At 47.9% G+C, this 20,794-nt stretch overlaps 1 protein-coding gene across 3 annotated transcripts; it reads right to left on the minus strand.

The window, feature by feature from the left end:
- Nucleotides 1-5,393: 5,393 nt before the first annotated feature.
- Nucleotides 5,394-20,786, minus strand: UPK1A (uroplakin 1A). Of its 3 annotated transcripts, XM_082437805.1 has the most exons (10): nt 15,510-20,786; nt 14,944-15,092; nt 14,758-14,858; nt 14,255-14,346; nt 12,552-12,752; nt 9,387-9,461; nt 9,146-9,253; nt 7,435-7,614; nt 6,033-6,116; nt 5,394-5,953 (listed from the first exon to the last, which is right to left on the minus strand). In XM_082437805.1, the coding sequence occupies exons 2-10, from the start codon at nt 14,976-14,978 to the stop codon at nt 5,909-5,911; spliced, it is 921 nt and encodes a 306-aa protein (XP_082293931.1). In that variant the 5' UTR covers nt 14,979-15,092; nt 15,510-20,786; the 3' UTR covers nt 5,394-5,908. The 3 variants fall into 3 exon arrangements, with proteins under 3 accessions (XP_082293931.1, XP_082293930.1, XP_082293932.1); XM_082437804.1 differs by lacking the exons at nt 5,394-5,953; nt 6,033-6,116 and adding an exon at nt 6,129-7,020; XM_082437806.1 differs by lacking the exons at nt 5,394-5,953; nt 6,033-6,116; nt 9,146-9,253; nt 9,387-9,461 and adding an exon at nt 6,129-7,020.
- Between the last annotated feature and the right edge of the window lie 8 nt (nt 20,787-20,794).

Raw genomic sequence — 20,794 nt, forward strand, 5'->3', positions numbered from 1 at the left:
TTTTCCAGCAGCACTAGAAGTGGTTCTTCAAAAAGACCATTTTCTATGTTTTTCATCTTTCTATTTCCATTTGAAGGCCATCTGAAAAGACAGTGAGAAATCATGATTCTATTTCCTGTTTTCGATAGGCTTCTTACTTGGGTTAAGCGGTGCGTCCCTAGCTGGGTTAGTGAAGGTGGCTTAGGAAAGTGTGGAGAAGAACCCCAGCCACCTGCTGGTCACAGCTCCGTTGGAACAACAAGGAAGAACCGGAATCTGGAGAGAACCCCTAACTTCTGCTGTGTCCCTCCAGCGCCCTCTACTCACAAGGCCTAACCTTGTGCTAAATGATACATGGAATTTAGAGGCATAGCCATGATATGTTTTTTGAAACCAAGAAATTCACACTACTACAGGACTATTAACTAAACTCCAGATTTTATTTGGATTGCACTAGTTTTTCCACTAATGTCTTGTCTTTTCAGGATCTAATATAGGATATCACATTGCATTTAGCATACATTCAGTTTTATCTTTTTAAAATTTTTAAATTTTATTTATTTTTTATACAGCAGGTTCTTATTAGTTATCTATTTTATACATATCAGTGTATATATGTCAATCCCAATCTCCCAATTCATCCCACCATCCCCCCCGCCACTTTCCCCCCTTGGTGTCCATACGTTTGTTCTCTACATCTGTGTCTCTATTTCTGCCCTGCAAACCGGTTCAGCTGTACCATTTTTCTAGGTTCCACGTATATGCGTTAATATATGATATTTGTTTTCCTCTTTCTGACTTACTTCACTCTAGCATACATTCAGTTTTGCACGTTGCATTTTTCTCAGTGAACAATCTATCTTGGAGATGATTTCATATCAGAAAATATAAGTGTAGCTCCTTTGAAACTTAGCTGCAGAGTATTCTATGGTGTGAAAAAATGAATTGGATAACTAGTTCTCTTCTGATGTGATTCAGGCTGTTTCTCAGTGATTGCTTTTCTGTTACCCTTGTACATGGGTCTTTGCACACTCTCAGGAGTGTATATGCAGGATAGATTCCCAGAGGTGGAATCGGGTGGGTCAAAGGGGTGTGGGTTTTACATTTCAGTGAAAAAGTCAACTTGCTCTCATGGAAGGAGTGTAAGCAACAGTGTATGTAGTCAGAGGTGTGTGCCTGCTTGATTGCTATAATATACATTAGTTTGCTCTTTCCATTCTATGATCTCCAGTGGTGAAAGAGAGGTTGGTTCAATAGGACAGGAGGAGGGAATTCCCTGGTGGTCCAGCAGTTAGGACTATGCACTTCCACTGCAGGGGGCACAGGTTTGATCCCTGGTGGGGGAACTAAGATACCGTAAGCTGTGCAGCACGGCCAAAATTTTTAAAAATGAAAGGGGGGACAGGAGGGAGAGATAGGCTTGGGGAAGTAGCAAGGAGACAAGCTACGGGGGCCCTCAGTGCCAGGCCGAGCAGCTGGACTTTGTGCTGAGGGCACTGGGGAGCCACGGAGGGTTAGAGGCCGGACCCAGCTCTGGACAGACATGGTCCTGTAGAGGCACAGTAGGAACAGCCATCGAATGGCTGCCTCTCTCTTGGGTGGTCCTGGGAACCTCACTCACCTGGCCCTCATCTCTTTGCTCCTCTCTCACCCACAGGAGTGGGCCTCTGAGTGAAAAGGCCAGGGCAGACAAACCCGTCCTGCCAGCTGAGGCCTGCCTTGGCCAGGCCACACTGCTGCCATTCCAGCTGAGCAAATATGTGGCCAGATGAAGCCAGAGAAGGGAGTGGCAGATGTGGGACAGAGGTGGAGGCCCCCTACCTGCTGCCCAGAGGCCAGCTTGACTCCAAGACCCCAGCATCTGACAAGGCCTGACCTGTTTTAACGGCTCAGGTAAAGTCTGAAAATGTTTAGCAAGGTAATTCTTTTCTCAGTACACATCTCATGTCCTACAGTGAAGTTTTTATTAATATTTTTTTTTCTTCTTTAAAAAGATTATCAATCATTACCTGTTCATCCATCCATCTATCTATCATTCATCTATTTTATTTATACAGTTACGACCAGAAGTGAAAAAACAAGAGCAGCTTGTTTGTAGTTGTCTGCAGTGGGCTCTGGAGATGGGGTGGGGCTGGTGTCAGGTTTTCCCAGCTCTGGTCTCTCTGAAATTGCTCAGTGGTGAGCTGCCTTTAAGTTTCCTTTGCCAGTCACTTATTTGGATCTTACTTGAAACAGAAAGGCCTACAGAGGGACACCCACTTCTTCTGCTTCAGGAACTGTCTATTGGAAATTGGATCACATCCCATTCAAACAAATTTGAGCTCCACTGTTAAATTGCAATAGCCAATGTGAGATTGATGGCTAGAGAGGAATATCTGTCTTCAGGAGGCTGTGGTTGTATGATCAGAACTAGCTCTGAGTAGGAGTGTTAAGAAAAATCAACCGAGTAAATCTGAAGATCTAATTGGTTTTATTCAACAAGTCATGAATTAGGCAGCCTCCCATCTAGTAAGTAGAAAGGAGCTCTCTTAATATTTATTTTTATTGGAGGACAAAAGCAAGAGTCATCATAGAATATTTGGAAAATACCAAAATGCCCAAGGAATGAAATAAAAATCCCCCTCAAGTGTCTCCTCTTCCTTGATAACCAAGGTTAACCTTTGGGAGACTGTGTTTTACAACTTTAACACAAACACATACTTGAATTTTTATCAGAAAAGCAATCATACTTGGCATGCCTTTTTGTAATCTTCTTTTCTCACTTAACAACTTTTCAGGTATTCTCCCACGACATTAAATATTCTTTTGCAGTGTGACGTTTAAGGAAAAATTTGATTTTAGGCATATCAATCTCCACTAACTCCACAAACGTTCTTGAAGGACCCTCAGGCAAAAAGCGTTATATTAACACTAACATATGCTGAGCCCATGGGTTGAACAGCTCTCAGCGAAAGCACCAAGCATTTTCAAGTATGATTTGACTTTTTAAAGCACAGATATGTGAGTCACTTCGATGAATTAACTGGCTACTGTACATCGAGGGTGGTGGAGCCCCAAACCTTTGAAACTGGGGCTCACCAGACACAGTAGCAGCCTTACCCGGCAGTTTATTTCTGCATTTGGTTCTGATTGCACAGAATTTAGAAAATTCCTGATTCATAGTAAAGAGGTCTATGGGTTCCGGAGCTCTTAGAATGTATTGGACCCTAAGCTATGCGGTAGGGACTGCTAGAACCCCATTTTACAGAGGGGCACATAGAGGCTCAGAGTGTGGTGGAGGCGTGGTGAGAACCCAGTACTGCCTCTCTGCCTTTCTCAGAGAATCGAAGTCACGGGCCAGGTCACTGTGAACTTGCTCCTGAGGACACAGCTGAATTTAAAAGTAGATTGGGACGAAATCCCCCCTTCCCTTGACATGTTTACAACGTGGTCAAATATGTGCTCAGGGATGGGGGAGAAGTTTCATTCCAGGGCCTGCAGAAAAGCCTGTTAGGCCAGTTAACCTGGAGGGACTCTTGTGTGTTAAAATATGGTACGTGTAACAACTACACGGCATTTAAAAAAATTCTGGCTTGAAAAGCAAAGCTGTACATTGTTTAGTATCTTAGAAACCCCTTTACTAGTTTTTGTTTTTGAAAAGTAATAGATTATCTTTACGAACATCTTTTTCAAACGTTATAAAGATATATATGGTGTGAAAATTCCTCCTCCTCTGGGCCCTCCATCCCATACCCCTTCTCAACGGAATCCTTCATGAGAAATATGTATATAGAATTTTTATAAAAATGAAATCACTTATGCTTATCCTGCTCCTTGCCTTATTTACTTACAACAGAGCATGATGATCGATGACACAGCTATAGTCTGGAATACACGGCAACAGTCAAAAAAAAAAAAAAAAAAAGAGGTGAATTCATATATACTGACATGGAAAGATGACCAAAATGTACAGTTAAGTGAAGGAAACAAGTTGCAAAGCAATATTTAAAGCATTATTCTATTAAATGTGTGTGTATGTGTGTGCTCATACAAGTATATATAGATATGTCGATATAAACTTTTGAAAAGCCAAAAAGGACGTTTATCATGTATTAATAGCAGTTATCCACAGATTTGGGGGGGGAGTTTACTGGGGAGCGGAACATGGGACACTTCCATTTGTAAATTTTTATAATCCTTTAAGTGGAAGAGTTATAAATGATTTTTGATTTTAAAAAGTATTTTCCCTAATTCTTCTAAAAATTATTTTAAAAACCTTGACCCATTTATTTTAAAAGACAAAATCTACCCTACATATGTATCTACAGGGATAAAAGTACGGTATGTGGTTTGCCAAGTGTTTCTACTTGCATTTCTTGGAGATTTTTTTCATGTTAAAACATTATTTTTTACTACTGTGTGTGGTATTCTAGAGAATAGACATAGCATAGCTAATTTAACCAGTCCCCTACTGATGTTCATTTAGGTTACTGTAATGAACATCCTTATACCTGCTTTCTAATTATTTATACCATTATGACATCTTTTTATATCAGTTCACATAGATCTATCTTCTTTTTAACAGCCACAGAGAATTCCAGTCCAAGGATATAACACGAGTTGTACATCCCACCCCCTGCTGATGGAGGTTAGGTTGTTTCCAATTTTCACCCTAATAGATTTGACCAATACAGATTTTTTTTAAAGTATATTTTCAAAAGCTGACATCTGAATTCAGCATTTGCAGACCATCTGCAGACCAGTAGAGTAAATGAGGACCCTGAGAAACCTCATTGGATGGGGAAGGAAGACAAACTCTCCTCGCAGGGCCTAATTGCTGTAAAATGGCCAGAGCATGAGCCTGCTTCAGAGAGGACAAAAGAGCAGTGATGAGATTCTTAAACTGTTTGCTCTCATGCACCCCTTAGAGAACCTGCTGGAAGCTTTAGTCCCTAGTAGGAGGATGTCTGTCACCTGTACTGGCCCAGCATCCCTGCACTCTGATTTTCCTTTGGTAAACAACCCCCTTTCCTAACACCACCCCTGGATGCATCCTTAGCAGGAATGTTAATCCATAGTGCCTGCCCTTCCCCAACCAAAGAGTGAGTCTAGAACCTAAACCAAGTCAGTGAGATTTAATCCCTGACCTTGGCAAAAGTTATTGGGAAAGAGGCCCTTTCTCGCTGCTCTGTTGCTTAGCTATGAAGATGTAAGTCTCGTGTCGCCAGAGAAATCCTGCCTGAGAATGAAGCAGGTTTCCTGGAAATCTAGACTGAACCCCTGGATCCAGACATGCCTGAAGCCAGCCTTACTGACTCAGTTACACGAGCCAATACTTTCTATTTTGTGTTTCAGTCAGTGCCAGCTGGGTTTCTGCCACTTCCATTGGAAGAGTTCTGGTTATTCGCCTCGGCCTCCGAAGAAAACAAATTAACTCATTCAAGCAGTATTTATTGAATATCCATGCTCAGCCCTGTGCTGGGCAATACTGGGGATATTAAAGTAACCATAACAGAACTTGTCCCTCCCCTCATGGCAGTCCCAGTCTACCAGAGCTTAAATAGACAATCACAAACTATTCAGTGATGATGACGACAACTAGCATGAAGGAGGAACTCAGGGAGCTACAAGAGAGGCATCCGCAAATGGGGTGGTAAGATCAGGGAAGGGCCCACCCCCCCTCCCAGGACAGGACTTTAAGTTGACACTGAAAGATGGGCCAGGAATCAGCCAAGTGAGATGGGGTTAAGGTCTAAGGGTCCGTGCACACATGTCCAGGGGTTTCAGGGCACGCCGACTCCCAGCAGGGCTCAGAAACCTGGTAAAACATCTTTGGAGTAGAGGGAGGGAAGGGTGGAGGAGGTGGGAAAGGGAGAGGTGAGGCGGCCATCTCAGCGGGAGGGAGCAGGAGGAGGAGCCGGGTGTGCACGAGGACTTCCCTTCTTGTTCCTCACAACGTGGTGTAGAAATACATGGCCATCAGCATCACAGGAAGCTGGAGAGCAGGAGTCAGGTGAGGGGCGCCCCAGCCTCACAGCCGCATCCCACCCAGCCCATAGGCTCCCGCCTCTCACCGTCCACATCAGGATGGCAAACCCAAACCATGAGATGCCCCACGTGTAGCTGTCGATGGCGTGGCCAATGTGTTCGAAGCAGCCCTGGGCAGGGGGAACACGGGGGTCTGAGAAAATGCCTGGGGAGGCTGGCTGCTGAAAGCAAGAGTCACTGGGCACCCTTGGGAAAGTCACTTCCTGCCTCGAGCCTTGGTTTTCTTACCTGTGGGACCACGAGGAAGTGGGTGTCTCACCCTGGGGATCCCAGCAGTGTCTCCCTCCCAGGGTGGTTTCAGGGAGCCAGGGAGGTGATGTTAACCCAGGCCCTGCACGAGCAGGTGCTGCCCCGATGGTGCCTATGACAGTCTGAGGGTGATTTTGTTTTGGGCTGGCTTTCCATGCTGCCCCCAAGTTCCAAGGGTTTGAAATACGCCTTTAGGATCAGTCCAGTTCTGACATCTCCTCATTTGGAGGTAAGGCTGAGTGGGCCCAGAGCCCCACACCTGTCGCCTTCATGTAGACCCCCGCTTGGCGCAACTTGGAAGCAGCCAAGAACAAAGATTCAGGGTGTGTGCCCTGGAGTCAGGCAGGACAGAGCTGGGGGTCAGCTCTGCCGCTTGCTGGCTATGGGGCCTAGCTATGATTCTGACCCTCTGAGCCTCAGTTTTGCTATCTGTGAAATGGCGATCTTTGACAGCACTGCCCTCCGAAAGCAGTCGTGGTGATCCTGTGAGATGATGCATGGAAGCACTCTGCAGAGAGCCAGGGCTCAAGGAAGGGCTGTCCGACTCTGGTGGCCGTGATGGTTTGCATGCAGGCTCCCCTCTGTGTGACACCTGATCTAAGGCATGACGGTGAAGGGCCTCCAGGCAGCCAAGGGGACCAGTTCTCCTCCTCTGGTTTCTCTCTCTGCCTCTGAACTCCCTTTGCAGGAATTAAAGCACCTGGTTGGGGCCTGACTGCCTGAAATCACATCCCAACTCCATCCGTCACTAGTGAGGTTCATCATCTGTAAAATGAGATAATTATAACCTTTACCTCATAAGGCTGTGGTGAGAATTAAATAAGGCAAAAACTTAAAGCACCTACAAGGAGGCCTGGTACAAAGTAAAAGCTCAATAAATGTTGGTTGTTATTGGTGTTGTGCTGCTGGTACTATTACTGTTGCTCTTATCCCCAGACAAGCTGAGAAGTTTCAGGCGCCGCCAGGTCTGGATCAGATCAAACCGGAACCGGGGTTCATCCCGCTGACTTGCAGAGGGAGGGAGGGACAGATGGAGAGTTGAGAGAGTCGGAGGGAGGGGAGAGAAGGAGAAAGCCAGATGGGAGGGAGGAGCAGACAGACAGACAGTGGGAGGGAGAAAGAGAAGAACCAGAGGGGGCCAGATAGCCTGACAGACACAGCAGTGGGGAGGAGACACACCTTGGTGAACAGGTAGTCCAAGTGGCCCAGGCGGCAGCCTTCTTCACTGAGGGGGATGAAGTTGCCAGTCCGTCGACAGCACAGCGGGGGCCAGGGGAACACCACCTCTGGGGTGGTGGCCCGGAAGGCTGATGTGAAGTTCACCCAGTCCGTGGGACCTGACGTGCCACAGCACTCTTGCTGGAGAGAGAGGAAGGGGTCAGGAGGACTCTGGCTCAGAGAGGACAGCCGCTCCCCTGAGGTCACACAGCGAGGAAGGATAAGGTTGGCCTGCACTTCCCACATCCTGGGCCTCCTCGAAGAGGGGCAGCAGTGTCTGTGCGTGAGCAAAGGAGCAGAAGATACTTGTCCCAGCACCCCGAGGCTGATGGGGGATTTGGCTCAAACCCACACTCATGATTTATTTTAAAATTGTTTTGAAAAACAAATTCATTGGAAAAAAATTTTTTTTTTTAATTAGCTGTCAACAAAACCTGAGGTAAGTGACACCAAAAGGCAGATTTCTGGCTTCTCCTGACCCCCGTGGGTGTTTAATTTGTGACTCTCAAATGATGAAAACATAGGCTCCTTCAAACCTGGGTCCCAGTCCTGGCTAGCTGCATGACGAACCAAATGGGGACCTCAATTTCCCTTGGGTCCTCAATATTCTCCTCTTGTGCTGCCATATCATGTTGAGTTTAATTAAGAATGTGGCTTCTGGAACCTGACAGCCTGGGTTTGAGTCCTTTTGGTTCTGTGACCTACCAGCTGTGTGACCTCGTGCAAACCCTCAGCTTCCTGCCTTGGTTTCCTCACCGCTAAAGAGCTGATCTTCTTTATGGACTGGTTGTGAGGATTAAATAAGCTTGAAAGTGCTTTGAATGGCGCTAAACAAAACATAGTGCTCTTAAGTGTTTGTTTTTGTTATTTTTTTAATTGAACAATTCTTTTTTTTTTTTTGGCCGCTGCCTCGCCGCTATGCAGATCTTAGTTTCCCAGCTAGGGATCAAACCCGAGTCCCCTGTGGTGGAAGCACGGAGTCCTAACCACTGGACCACCATCTGTTATTATTATTACTATTGTTACTATTAAGACAGCAGGTGCGGACTTCCCTGGTGGCCCAGTGGTTAAGAATCCGCCTGCCAGTGCAGGGGACACGGGTTTGAGCCCTGGTCCGGGAAGATCCCACATGCTGTGGAGCAACTAAGCCCGTGCGCCACAACTACTGAGCCTGCTCTCTAGAGCCCGTGAACCACAACTACTGAGCCCGCGTGCCATAACTACTGAAGTCCGCGTGCCTAGAGCCCATGCTCCTCAACAAGAGAAGCCACCGCAATGAGAAGCCCGCGCACCGCAACGAAGAGTAGCCCCCGCTCGCTGCAACTAGAGAAAGCCTGAGCGCAACAGCGAAGACCCAATGCTGCCAAAAAAAAAAAAAAAAAAAAAAGACAGCATGTGCAATGGTTAAGAGCAGGGGCTCTGGATCTAGGTTTGGATCCCAGCTCTGCCCCTTACCAAGCATATGACCCTGGGCAAGTGACTTTCCCTTTTTTGGGCCTGTTTTCATCCCGAAAATCGCAAGGACAAGAGCCCCTCCCTCATAAGAACCACATGAGTGGATATCATCTACCAATGGGCATAATGGGAGCCCTAATGGGGGCCATAATGGGAGACCTGGTCAGAGCCTCAGCTCTTCCAGCCCTCCCCACCCATCCTGCCTACCCTCGCCCACCTCAATCATGATGCGATCCCAGAGGCGGGTGAGCTCCCGGCCCTGGTCCGAGTCTGCACTGTAGAAGGTCAGCATCTGCTTGGTGATCAGGGATGGGTTGGACACCATCTGCAGTGGGCCGGGAAGAACAGGGTCCAGCAGGGCTGGGTGGGGAGAGAGATCGACCTCCACTGCCGGCCCAAGACCCTCACCAAACTGTCCCTGGAAGTCATGCCCCTCCCCTGTCCTCCCCCCGACTCACGTAGTCTCGGTGGGTGTAGGACGTGATGCAGGAGGCGCACTCAAAGATGTAGACGGTGAGCATGAGTGCCAGGTACTGCGGAGAGACGGAGGGAGGGTCTCAGGGACAGCCCTGTCAGGGCCAAACCTGTGAAGTCTCACCCCTCAAGGGATGGATCCACGAGAGAAGTGCAATTTTTTTTTTTTTTTTTGGCCGTGCCCCGACCAGGGATGGAACCCGGTCCTGGTGGCGAAAGCACTGAGTCCTAACCACTGGACCGCCAGGGAATTCCCAGAAACACAATCTTTTAAAAAGTATAGGACATGGATAAAGAAGATGCGGCACATATATACAATGGAATATTACTCAGCCATAAAAAGGAACGAAATTGAGTTATTTGTAGTGAGGTAGATGGACCTAGAGACTGTCATACAGAGTGAAGTAAGTCAGAAAGAGAAAAACAAATACCGTATGCTAACGCATATATATGGAATCTAAAAAAAAAAAAAAAATGGTCATGAAGAACCTAGTGGCAAGATGGGAATAAAGACGCAGACCTACTAGAGAATGGACTTGCGGATACGGGGAGGGGGAAGGGTAAGCTGGGACAAAGTGAGAGAGCAGCGTGGACATATATACACTACCAAATGTAAAATAGCTAGCTAGTGGGAAGCAGCCGCATAGCACAGGGATACCAGCTCAGTGCTTTGTGACCACCTAGAGGGGTGGGATAGGGAGGGTGGGAGGGAGATGCAAGAGGGAGGGGATATGGGGATATATGTATATGTATAGCTGATTCACTTTGCTATAAAGCAGAAACTAACACACCATTGTAAAGCAATTATACTCCAATAAAGATGTTAAAAAAAAAAAAGTATAGGACAATGTGGATGGAAACATCTACGTGGGGGATATACAGGTGTTCACCGTGCAAGTCTTTACCTTTTCTGTACGTTTGAAATTTTTTAAAATAAAACGTTACAGGACAATGCAATCAACAAAAATATGTAAGGTATTCCCTTAACTGTTAACTGTTGGCTTGGATGCAGTAAAATGAATGCCTACTGTAGAAAAGAAAAAAATAAAGACATGCCCGAGACAACCAAGGACATCTGAACACAGATTGGGTATTGGAAGATAAATGGGAAGGGACTGGGGTGAATTTTGCACAATGTGCCCGTGGTACAGTGGTTGGGGAAAACAAAAAAAACAAAAAAACCCAAATCTGAAAAAGTTCTTTAACTGGTGTTTGATGAAAATTATGTTTCTGATCCTCAGCTGTCCCCTCCCCTCACCCTTAAAGCAACAGGGCGTGGGGTGTGGATGTGCCAGCTCCACTGCCCAGACGAGGTGATGTGGCCACACATGCCTGGCTGCTTTAAAACCACGTCCTTATCACTCAGAGAAATGTGCACGCAAGTATTTACAGGGAAGTGACTTGGTGTCTGGAATGTGCTTCAAAATACCCCAGGAAAGAAAAATGTGGGCAGGCAGAGGGTAGGGGTAGAGGGGACGATGTGTGGGTGATATTGTGGAAACCAGGCGATAGGTACACAGGGTGCATCGTGCCATTCACTAGAGTCTGTTTGAGATTTCCCATAATAATCAAAAAAAAAAAAAAATCCGTGTCTTAGTTAATGACAAACTAATAGGAGAGACAGACACAGACCTTTTTTCTTTTACTAGTTGGGTGAACTTTTAGGACTTTGGTTAAATTGTTCTGCCAGAGAACTAAATGCAGGAAAGAAAGAAAAAAAAAAGAAGAAAAGGAAAGGAAAAGAGCCTTTGCATGGCTCCACGTTACTCATAGAGAAGCCAAAGTCTTTACCAAGGCCTGCAGGTCCACCTGATAGGCCCACCTCCGCTCTCGCCCCTCTCTCCCCTCAAGGCCAGCAAGCCTCCCCCCGCTGCTGTTCTCCTCCCCTGCCCGCCTTCAGTTCCTCTCACTCACTCACTCACCCCCACTTGGCTCCAGCCACACTGGACTCCTGTCCCCTCTGGCTTCAGAGCCTTTGCTCTTGCTGTTCCCTCCACCTGGAATGCTCTTTCTGCAGATACTCAAGCGGCTCACTCCCTTACCAACCCCCAGCCCACCCCCCCCCCCCCCGCCCCAGCCCCCGCCCTGGGGCTTCACTTTCGCTGCCTGCAAGATCTTCCCTTTCCCATCCCCAGCTCCAGCTCTCCCTTGCCTGGTCACTGTCTCCCCCATGAGTGTATCCTCCCCCATGGCAAGGGCTTTTATGGTTTGCTCACAAAATAGCCTAGTGCCTAGCGCAGGGTTTGGCACATGGTTCTTGCTGTATAAACATTTGTGGATTGGATAAGTAGCTGCTCCTGGGAATCCAAAAAGCCCTCAGCTGGGGAAAACCCAGTGTTGGCTCTGTGTCAGTGGGGCCAGGATTGGAATCCCTGGTCTCCCTATCATCTGGGCTGTGGGCCTCTTTGAACCTCAGTTTCCTCATCTGGTAAATGGGTAGAGAAGCACTAACTTCAGACGGATTCTGGGAGGATTGAAGGAGCTCATTTTCTAAACTGCTTAGCCTAGTGTCAGAACATGAGAGGTACTTGGGGAGTGTGGGTTATTGCTGTGGGCAGAGATTAGGAGCCTAGGCTCAAGCATTGAAGTGCTCAGGTTTAAATCCTGGCTCTGTCACTCACTTGCTGTGCCACCCTGGTTAAGTGGATTCACTTCTCTGAGCCTCAGTTTCAACTCTGTCAAATGGGCCATGAAGATGATGATGATGATGAAGATGATGATGGTACCTCACGGTGGGTTGTGAGGAACAAATGAACTAATCTATGTAAAGCATGTAGAATGTAGTGAGCGCTCATTAAATGGTTGCTGTGCTATTATTATTGTCATTGTTATCAACAGAGCTCCCGAGCACAGACCCTGGAGACCAACCAGCTGAGGTTCAAATGCCAGTCCTGCTACTTAAGAGCCATCCTCCCACGCAGAGCTTCCTTCCCTGCCTCCCCTGTGCCCCAGTTTTCTTTGAAAAATGGGGGTAACAGCTGAGCCTAGGTTATTAGGTTATGGGCAGATTAAATGACCTGATTGCCACGAGGCCCAAGTGTGGTGCCAGGCGGAACACACACTAGTGGCTGCGGTGTGGTTGTTATTACGACTCTGTGAGGGTGACCTTTGTGCCCAGCCGTCCCCATCCCTTCCTCCTGGGGCCTCACCGTGAGCATCATGGACCGGCGGCGGCAGAGCGCTGCGCCCACACCAAAGCTGGCCACCACGAAGAAGGAGAAGCCGCAGAAGATGGCGATCCAGGCACTGGCGAAGACGTCATCCTTGCCCGAGACGCCCATCAGTGGGTACACGCGGTACTGGTCGGCGGTCACCCATACCGTTTCAGCAAACAGGGCCAGGCCTGACAGCTGGACAGAGCAGCCGGTTAGCAAGGCCTGCACAGGGGCAGCAGCCCCGGCTGCATGAGTCTCCATGAGAAGGGCCTTCCCCATTCTGAGCCTCTACTGCCCTCTTGGTGAAGTGGGCACGTAGTAAGAGTGGCAAAGATGTCACCTTCCATGAGCAGGGATGAAGGTGGGCAGGAGGCCATGAGGGAAGGGAGGACCCAGCCAGATCCCTGCCCCCACCCACACCCCAGCTGCCAGTGGCTTCAAGGATACAAAGAGATGCTACATGCAAAGCCTGGAGCTCATGACTGGCACCGAGGAGATGCTGGGTTAGCCCGCCTCCCCTGAAGAGTGTTGCTACTCCCTGAGGAGGGGAGTCTGGCCGTGGCCAGAACTATTACAAAAGCATCAAGCCTTTGATCCAGCAATTCCACTTGCAGGAATCAATACTCCAGATACACCTGCCCAGGCAGGAAAATCACACACCCGCAAGGTTATTCCCCACAGCACTGTGGGTAAAGGAGCCAGGATGCCACACAACGGAGGGCTGGGCAGTTGTGGAAAAGGGCAGGGAGGCTGTCTGAGGACTTATGTGCACAGAGAATGTGCGCAGGAGGAAATGGGAGGCACGGAGCAGGGTGTGGAATGAGCTACGTTTGGGGCAAGAAAGGGGAGAAAATAGATATATAGGTTCCTATTTGCTTAAAGAAATATTGGAGAAAATAAAAATCTGGTTATCTGTTGGGATGGGGAACAAGGAGAGAGGAAGACTGTTCAGTGGACACCTTTGCCAACAATCAAACTAACTCTCATAGAGTATTTACTGTGTGCGTTGGTCCTTGAAACTGCTTTCTGGGTGATAATCATCGTTGTTACCAGCTCTCCTGCGCTACTGCTGTTATGGCCAACACAGATAGCAACCACGTGTGCCAAATTCTGGCCTAAGCACAAATCCAATAACTCATTTTATCCTCTCAGCATTCCTATTTTATCTCCATCTTACAGATGAGAACACTGAGGCCCAGAGAGGTTACATCACTGGCCCCAAGTCCCACAGTAGAAAGTGACAGAGCTGGGATTTGAACCCAGGCTGTCTGGCTCCAGAGCCATGTACAGGTATCACTTAATTAAAAGACATTGTTATTATACATTACTATTGGTCTCCTGTGCACCAATCATGCACCTTATGTCCATAATCATGTTAATGATGATAGCTGGCACTGGTCAAGCACTTTTTTTGAGCTGAGGGCCATACATGGATTAATCCACACAACAATGCCCACAGAGAGGACATAATTTATAGATGGGGAAACAGGCACAAAGAAGTAAAGTCGCTTACTCACGATCACACAGCTGGGGAGAGGCAGAGCTGGGATTCGAATCGGGGCTGCTCTGACTTGAGAGCCAGGCGACACTGGCCATTAGGTGAGTCCTGGGCCCTCAGCTGTCCCACTCCCAGGCTCAGGACCGACCCCCTCCTCTTCACCCGCCCACTGGGCTCCCAGCACCAGGGAATGTCTCACCAGAATGATGATGTTTCCCACGACCAGCAGACCCACCACAACTGGAGACCCCTTCTCTGTTGTTGCTGCTGCCGCAGAAGCCATAGTCTTGCCTGGGACACACGAGCCGGGATGAGGCCAGGCAGGGGCCGGGAGAGGACCCACTGCCCCCATTCCACACCCCAGCTGCCAGGGGCTGCTGCCAGCTCTCTGATGGGCCCAAGCCAGTACCAAGTGTGCCCAGCCTCCCACAACCCAGGCAGTGGGCCATTTTACAGAGGAGGAGGGAGTTCCCTGGTGGTCCAGTGGTTAGGACTCTGTGCTCCCACTGCAGGGGACATGGGTTCAATCCCTGGTTGGGGAACCAAGATCCCACAAGCTGAGTGGCTTGGCCAAATAAAAAAGAGGAAACGTAGCCTTGGGTGGGGCAGTCACTGGCCAGAGCTCAGGGCTGCCCCCAACCCCTAGCCTCAGACCTCCCCAGCTCCCCCGGCCCATCCAGACCCCAAGAGCCCCGTCCTTACCTTCTCTGCCTGAAGCCTCTCTGGCCAGGCCCTCCCACAGTGGCTCCCTATATATGCCCAGGCCCCTCCTTGGGCCAGTTTCCTGGAAGGGGGGAGGGTGTCTGGAGGAGGGGACAAGAGGTCAAGCCGGCAGATCAGAATGGGAGAACAGTTTTATGAGCCCCCTCCCCCAAGTGATTTACAGACCTGAAATTCCAGATTGTGCTAATATCTGGCCACATGAGCAGGGTGACCTGCAGTGGCCTCTGGTTCCCCGTCTGTCATGGTGGTGGAAGTGGGCGGGGTGGAGAGGGCGAGTGCACAACCTGATGTCTCTCCTCAGGACTAGGGCCTTCCTGGGAGGAGGGAGAGATCCAGGTCAAACCCACAAGTAAGGGGACTTCCCTGGTGGTACAGTGGTTAAGAATCCACCTGCCAAGGCAGGGGACACGGGTTCGAGCCCTGGTCCGGGAAGATCCCACATGCCGCGGAGCAACTAAGCCCGTAAGCCACAACTACTGAGCCTGTGCTGTAGAGCCCGCAGCCACAACTACTGAGCCCACATGCTGCAACTACTGAAGCCCACACACCTAGAGCTGTGCTCCGCAACAAGAGAAACCACCGCGATGAGAAGCCTGCGCACCGCAAGGAAGAGTAGCCACCCCCCCGCTCGCCAGAACTAGAAGAAAGCCCGGGAGCAGGAACGAAGACCCAATGCAGCCAAAAATAAATAAATAAATAAACGAATAATTAAAAAAAAAAAAAAACCCCACACGCGTGTCTGCAATCCCAGAACTGCCTCCTCTACTGGTGGCTCCACCTCTCCAAGGCTGGGAGCCCAAGGGGAGGTCTAGGCAGGGACCCCAGCAGGCAAGGGCGGCTGGATGAGGCAGGGAGGTGGGAGGAGATGAGGCAAGTGGGAGGGATGCTCGGGATGCTGGTGCTCGGTCTCTGAGCTGAGGGGGAGGATGGAAGGAGATGGGTGTGTGACGGGATTTTGAGATGAGTGTTTAGTGAGCAAGCAGGGAGAGGAGTGTGCAAGCAAAAGGGAGGGGCACCCTGAATGGGCTTGGTGGGACCCCCCCCCCATCACCACAAACGCGCGGACAAAGCAGGGTCACAGGGAGGTGGAGCCGTGGGTGGAAATGTCTTCAGTTTGCAGAATCGAAGAGACCTCGGTTCAAATCCCTGTTCCGCCTACTACGTGCCGCGCGACCTGGCGTGTGCATCTGCCCATCTGCAGAATGGGTACCATCAGACCAGTTTCCTGGGCGGCGATGGGAACTGAGGCCGGGGATATCTGCAAAGGGTGTCTTCGGGCCTGGTGTGCAGTGGGCTGCCGCGCCTCACCAGCAGCGCTCCGGAGCGGCCCACGGTCTCTCCGGTGGCGCCCCCTAGTGGCAAAAGGCTGATTCTGCAGGCGAAAAGGGTGACTTGGGCCCGTCCTTCCCCAGAAGTTTTCAACCCGGAGAGCTAGGGCATTTGCTTGGTTTTCTCTCTGTGCTTTGGCTTTCCCCAGTGAGAAATGGGCAAACAAATGGAACTTAAAATTCAATCGTCAAGATACTGGCTTGGTAATAAGACTTATGAGATGTCTTCCGATTAAAATGGATAATTTGATTTTTAGTCAATCCACTACCCACTAAAATTTGATTTTTAGTCAATCCACTAAACATTTAAAATAGTTTTTCTCTGTTGATTTACATCTATATTAAGGACTAATGAGTACATTGAAATAATAATGTATATAACCTGTCAAATACATTTTATAAGTTTTAGCTAAAGTAACTTGCAAAATAATAGGACCATACTAATAATATGAAATATTTTTTATTTTCAAATAGTTGATAACTATAAGCAATTGGAAGTTATATAAAATGTCTAGTAAAAGCAAAAAGTTTTCATCAATGGAGGCATATGTCACCTGCCGTAAAAGGGATTCATTTTGTTCTGAAACAGGAACCCAGTGTGTTTTGATGTCAAACTTGAATTTTCACTATTCTTTCTTACTGTTATATAAGCTAGTCTTCAAAACAATAAAATTTGAAGTGCTAATTACTCAGATGCTCAGAAGGCTGATGATAAAAATCACAACGCCAAGATCTCCTAAAGATGACATACGCCTATGCTATGATCCGGCCATTTGTCCCTGGAAATTCCCCCACTTGTGTCTACTAACGGCTGTGAGTGTATTCATAGCAGCCCCACATTGGAAACCACCCAAGTGTCCCTTAACAGGAGGATGGATAAGTCCATGATGGTACATGCATATAATGGATACTATTCAGCAACAAAAGGGAACGAACTATGGATACACGCAACCACAGGGATGAAACTCAAAAGCATTACGTTAAATGAAAAAAGCCACTCAAAAGACTACCACTGTATGATGCTAGATAGGAAGTTCTAGAACAGGCAATACCAATCTAGAATGATAAAAGTCAGGGAGTGGTTACCCTTGGGAGCATGTGACTGGGCGGGGGGACAGGAAGGGGGCTTCTCTTTCTTGATTTGGATGCTGGTTACACAGGGGTATTCAGACTGTGAAAATTCATCAAGCGGTACCCTCACGATAAGTGCACTTTTCTGTATTTTTTTTTATTCCAATGCCTTATTCTAAAGAGGGTAGATCCTTTCAAAAGAAACATATTCGATGTGTTAAAAGTGGTGTTTTCGAAAGAGGGCACATGAGGTAATTTTAGGCATTCCATGGACATGAAATGAAATGGCATGAAATGATACAAAATTCATATGATGAGAAGGTGAGCCATTTCTAACCAGTCCTTCAGACGGTGCCATGGAGAGAGGCTCAGTAATTTGATGCTACTGTGTCCTAAACACCTCTCCTTTCTTGCTTAGAGCAGGTTTCAACAGGCCTCAGTGTCTCACTAGAATTTAATAGTAACATATTTTCATTGTATTTATTTTTAAGATGTTTTGTTTTCCATGCGTAGTGGTGAAAGGAAAGTTTTCTCAAACTTTTTTATTATAAAATATTTCAACTATACAAGAAAACGTAGGGATAATGTAACCTACACCTACATCCTTACATCCCAGCTTTGTCAAATCTAAGTATTTTCTGTATTCACTGCAGATTGTTTTTTTAAGGTGCATACATTGCAGATGGCATTTGAAGCCACGTGATCCCGCCCCAGGGACAACTTCACTACTAAATTTGGGACTCGGACTTCCCTGGTGGCGCAGTGGTTAAGAATCCTCCTGCCAATGCAGGGGACATGGGTTTGATCCCTGGTCTGGGAAGATCCCACATGCCACGGAGCAACTAAGCCCGTGCACCACAACTACTGAGCCTGCGCTCTAGAGCCCGTGAGCCACAACTACTGAAGCCCGCGTGCCCTAGAGCCTGTGCTCTGAAACAAGAGAAGCCACCGCAACGAGAAGGCCGTGCATCGCAACAAAGAGTAGCCCCTGCTCGCTGCAACTAGAGAAAGCACGCGCACAGCAACGAAGACCCAACGCAGCCAAAAATAAAAAAATAATAATAATAATAAATAAATCTGGGACTCCTCCTCCTCCACACCCTTCCCTTGTCTTCCTTTTCAGATCACAGGTGTCCTGGATTGCGTTAATCCCACACCCTCAGTTTATAGTTCATTATCCCCCACAAGATACTTCTTGATTTAAAATTTTTTTTTAAGTGAATGGTGTTTTTTTAAAAAATTAATTTATTTTATTTTTGGCTGCATTGGGTGTTTGTTGCTGTGCGCGGGCTTTTCTCTAGTTGCGGCGAGGGGGGCTACTCTTCATTGCGGTGCGCGGGCTTCTCATTGCAGCAGCTTCTCTTGTTGCGGAGCACGGGCTCTCGGCGCACGGGCTTCAGTAGTTGTGGCGCGCGGGATTAGTTGCTCCGCGGCACGTGGAGTCTACCCGGAGCAGGTCTCGAACCCGTGTCCCCTGCATTGGCAGGCGGATTCTTAACCACTGCGCCACCAGGGTAGCCCCCTTGATTTAAATTTAATGTATTTCCTCATATCTCCATATCCTAGTCTCTTTCGGTGCCCCCTCCCCCCACTGGCAAACATTCTAATATTCTCATATATATCTTTTTTTGTTGAGTGGGTTCTTGTAAAATGGATACCAGTGTTTCCTGCTCATGTCTTTTCTAATTGACATACCCGTGATTGTGTTAAATAGCTCACCCTATTCTTACTTTTCTTGCTGAGCACTACACGTTTATTAAGGTCCATCCATGTGACTCCGGGCACATTGAGCCCATGGCTTCTGACAGTTGCTTGGGGCCCCTCTGGTGTGCATCCTCCAGTTTACTGTCTCCTCCCCAGAGAGGGCAGTCAGGCTACTTCCAACTCCCTCACCACACCACTCCCACTGGTAATAATGCTGCAGTGAACCCCCTCACGCTTGGCCCGGTAGAGACTTGTGTCTCTTTCTTAGGGAGCAGAATTGCTGGGTCCTGGGTATGTATGTGGCAGTTTGCTTTCCACAAAGGCCGTCCCCTTCCACACTCCAACCAACAGTTCATGAGGGTTCTTGTATCATTTCCTCAGCACCCACCCTTGATATTACTCAGCTTTCTAGTTTTTGACAAAGAGTAATTCAGTGTAAAGTGGTACCTGCCGTTATTTCAATTCTCGCTTGTTTTATTACTGATGATTTTGAGCAACTTTTCATATGTTTGTTAGCATTTCGGGTTTCTACTCCTATGCACGCTTTCATATTTTTAATATATATGCATATATTCATTGACAATGTATAGAATAGTTTTAGATTTTTTGGTAAACTTTACATAAATTGTATCTTATGGTACATGCAATTGAGTTTTTCCACCTCAACATTATGCTTTTGAGATTTATCCATCACATATGTGGCTCTACTTCATCCAGTTTTTTGCAAGAATACGTCATAGGTTGTTTCCTTTCCAAATGAATTCATGTTATCGAAGAGGATATAGAAAAATGCCATCAGTGGCAGCTCAGAGGTATGCAGACTTAGCAACGCTCTGAAACCTGAAGTTTGGGTGCCAAGGTAATAAAGAAAGGCTGAAATCTCAGGTGCTCCTTTGGGTCAGCTGAGCAAGGGAGGGCCTGAAATTCACGGGTAGGGGTGTGAGAGGTGGGCATCATGCCCAAGAAAGGGAAGCCTCAGAGCTGGGTGGGGCCAGTGTGAAGTGTGGCTGGAGGAGAAGAGAGGAAGGGAGGGAGAGGGAGAGAGAGAAGTCAGGGGAGACGAGGACGAGGTGTGAGGTGGTGAAGCAAGGAGGAAAGTACTAGGGTGGGACAGTCAAAAGGCCTTCTTATTTCTGTCTCAGATTTATTGAGCACCAAGTATGTGATCAGGCCTGAACTAAGCATTAAGGGTCTGATGCACATACTGAATTTTTCTCATGCCCAGCCCTGTGGGGCGCGATGCTGGGAACACAGTGGCGATCAGGCTGGCTCTGTCCCTGTCCTCACAAGCTCACGGAAGAATGGGGGGGGACAGACACTCACCAGAGAGTGACAACTCAGCATGGTCAGGGGGATGCTGAAGTGACCAAGGCATTGAGGGAGGAAGCGCAGGCCGAAGGGTCAGGGCCACCATGGGGAAAACAAAGGGGAATGTGCGAGCCCAGAGGAAGTGCCTGAGCCAGCCCAGGGCGTAGAGGAAGGCTTCCTGGAGGAAGGGACGTTGGAGGAGGAGACTGAGGCTGGCAGGTAAATAAAAGGCAGGAAAGAATGTTCCTGACAGATGGAGCATGACATATACATACAAGGGAATATTGTTCACCCTTAGAGAAGTAGACGACAACATGGATGAACCTGGAGGACATGGTGCTACGTGAAATAAGCCAGCCACAGAAGAACAAATAGCACATAATTCCACTTATAAGAGGTAACAAAAATAGTCAAACTCATTAAAGCATAGAGTAGAATGGTGGTTGCCAGGGGCTGGGAGGGGAGGAAAATGGGGGAATTACTAATCAATGGGTATAAAGTTTCACTTATGTAAGATCAATAAATTCTAAAGGTCTGCTGTACAACATTGTGCTTACAGTTAACCATACTATACTGTACACTTAAAAATCTGTTAAGGGGGGGGC

Source organism: Balaenoptera physalus, assembly GCF_965194825.1.
Source record: "Balaenoptera physalus genome assembly, chromosome: 19".
NCBI lineage: Eukaryota > Metazoa > Chordata > Mammalia > Artiodactyla > Balaenopteridae > Balaenoptera > Balaenoptera physalus.

What these genes read in the sequence shown, in the direction of transcription:
- UPK1A (XM_082437804.1), bottom strand. Translation starts at nt 14,978, where the DNA reads ATGTGGCCAGATATTAGCACAATCTGGAATTTCAG. An exon ending in TGGGAAACATCATCATTCTG is followed by an intron (nt 12,753 to 14,254) that starts GTGAGACATTCC and finishes TGCTCTGTCCAG; the next exon opens with CTGTCAGGCCTGGCCCTGTT. An exon ending in CCTACACCCACCGAGACTAC is followed by an intron (nt 9,254 to 9,386) that starts GTGAGTCGGGGG and finishes GGCCCACTGCAG; the next exon opens with ATGGTGTCCAACCCATCCCT.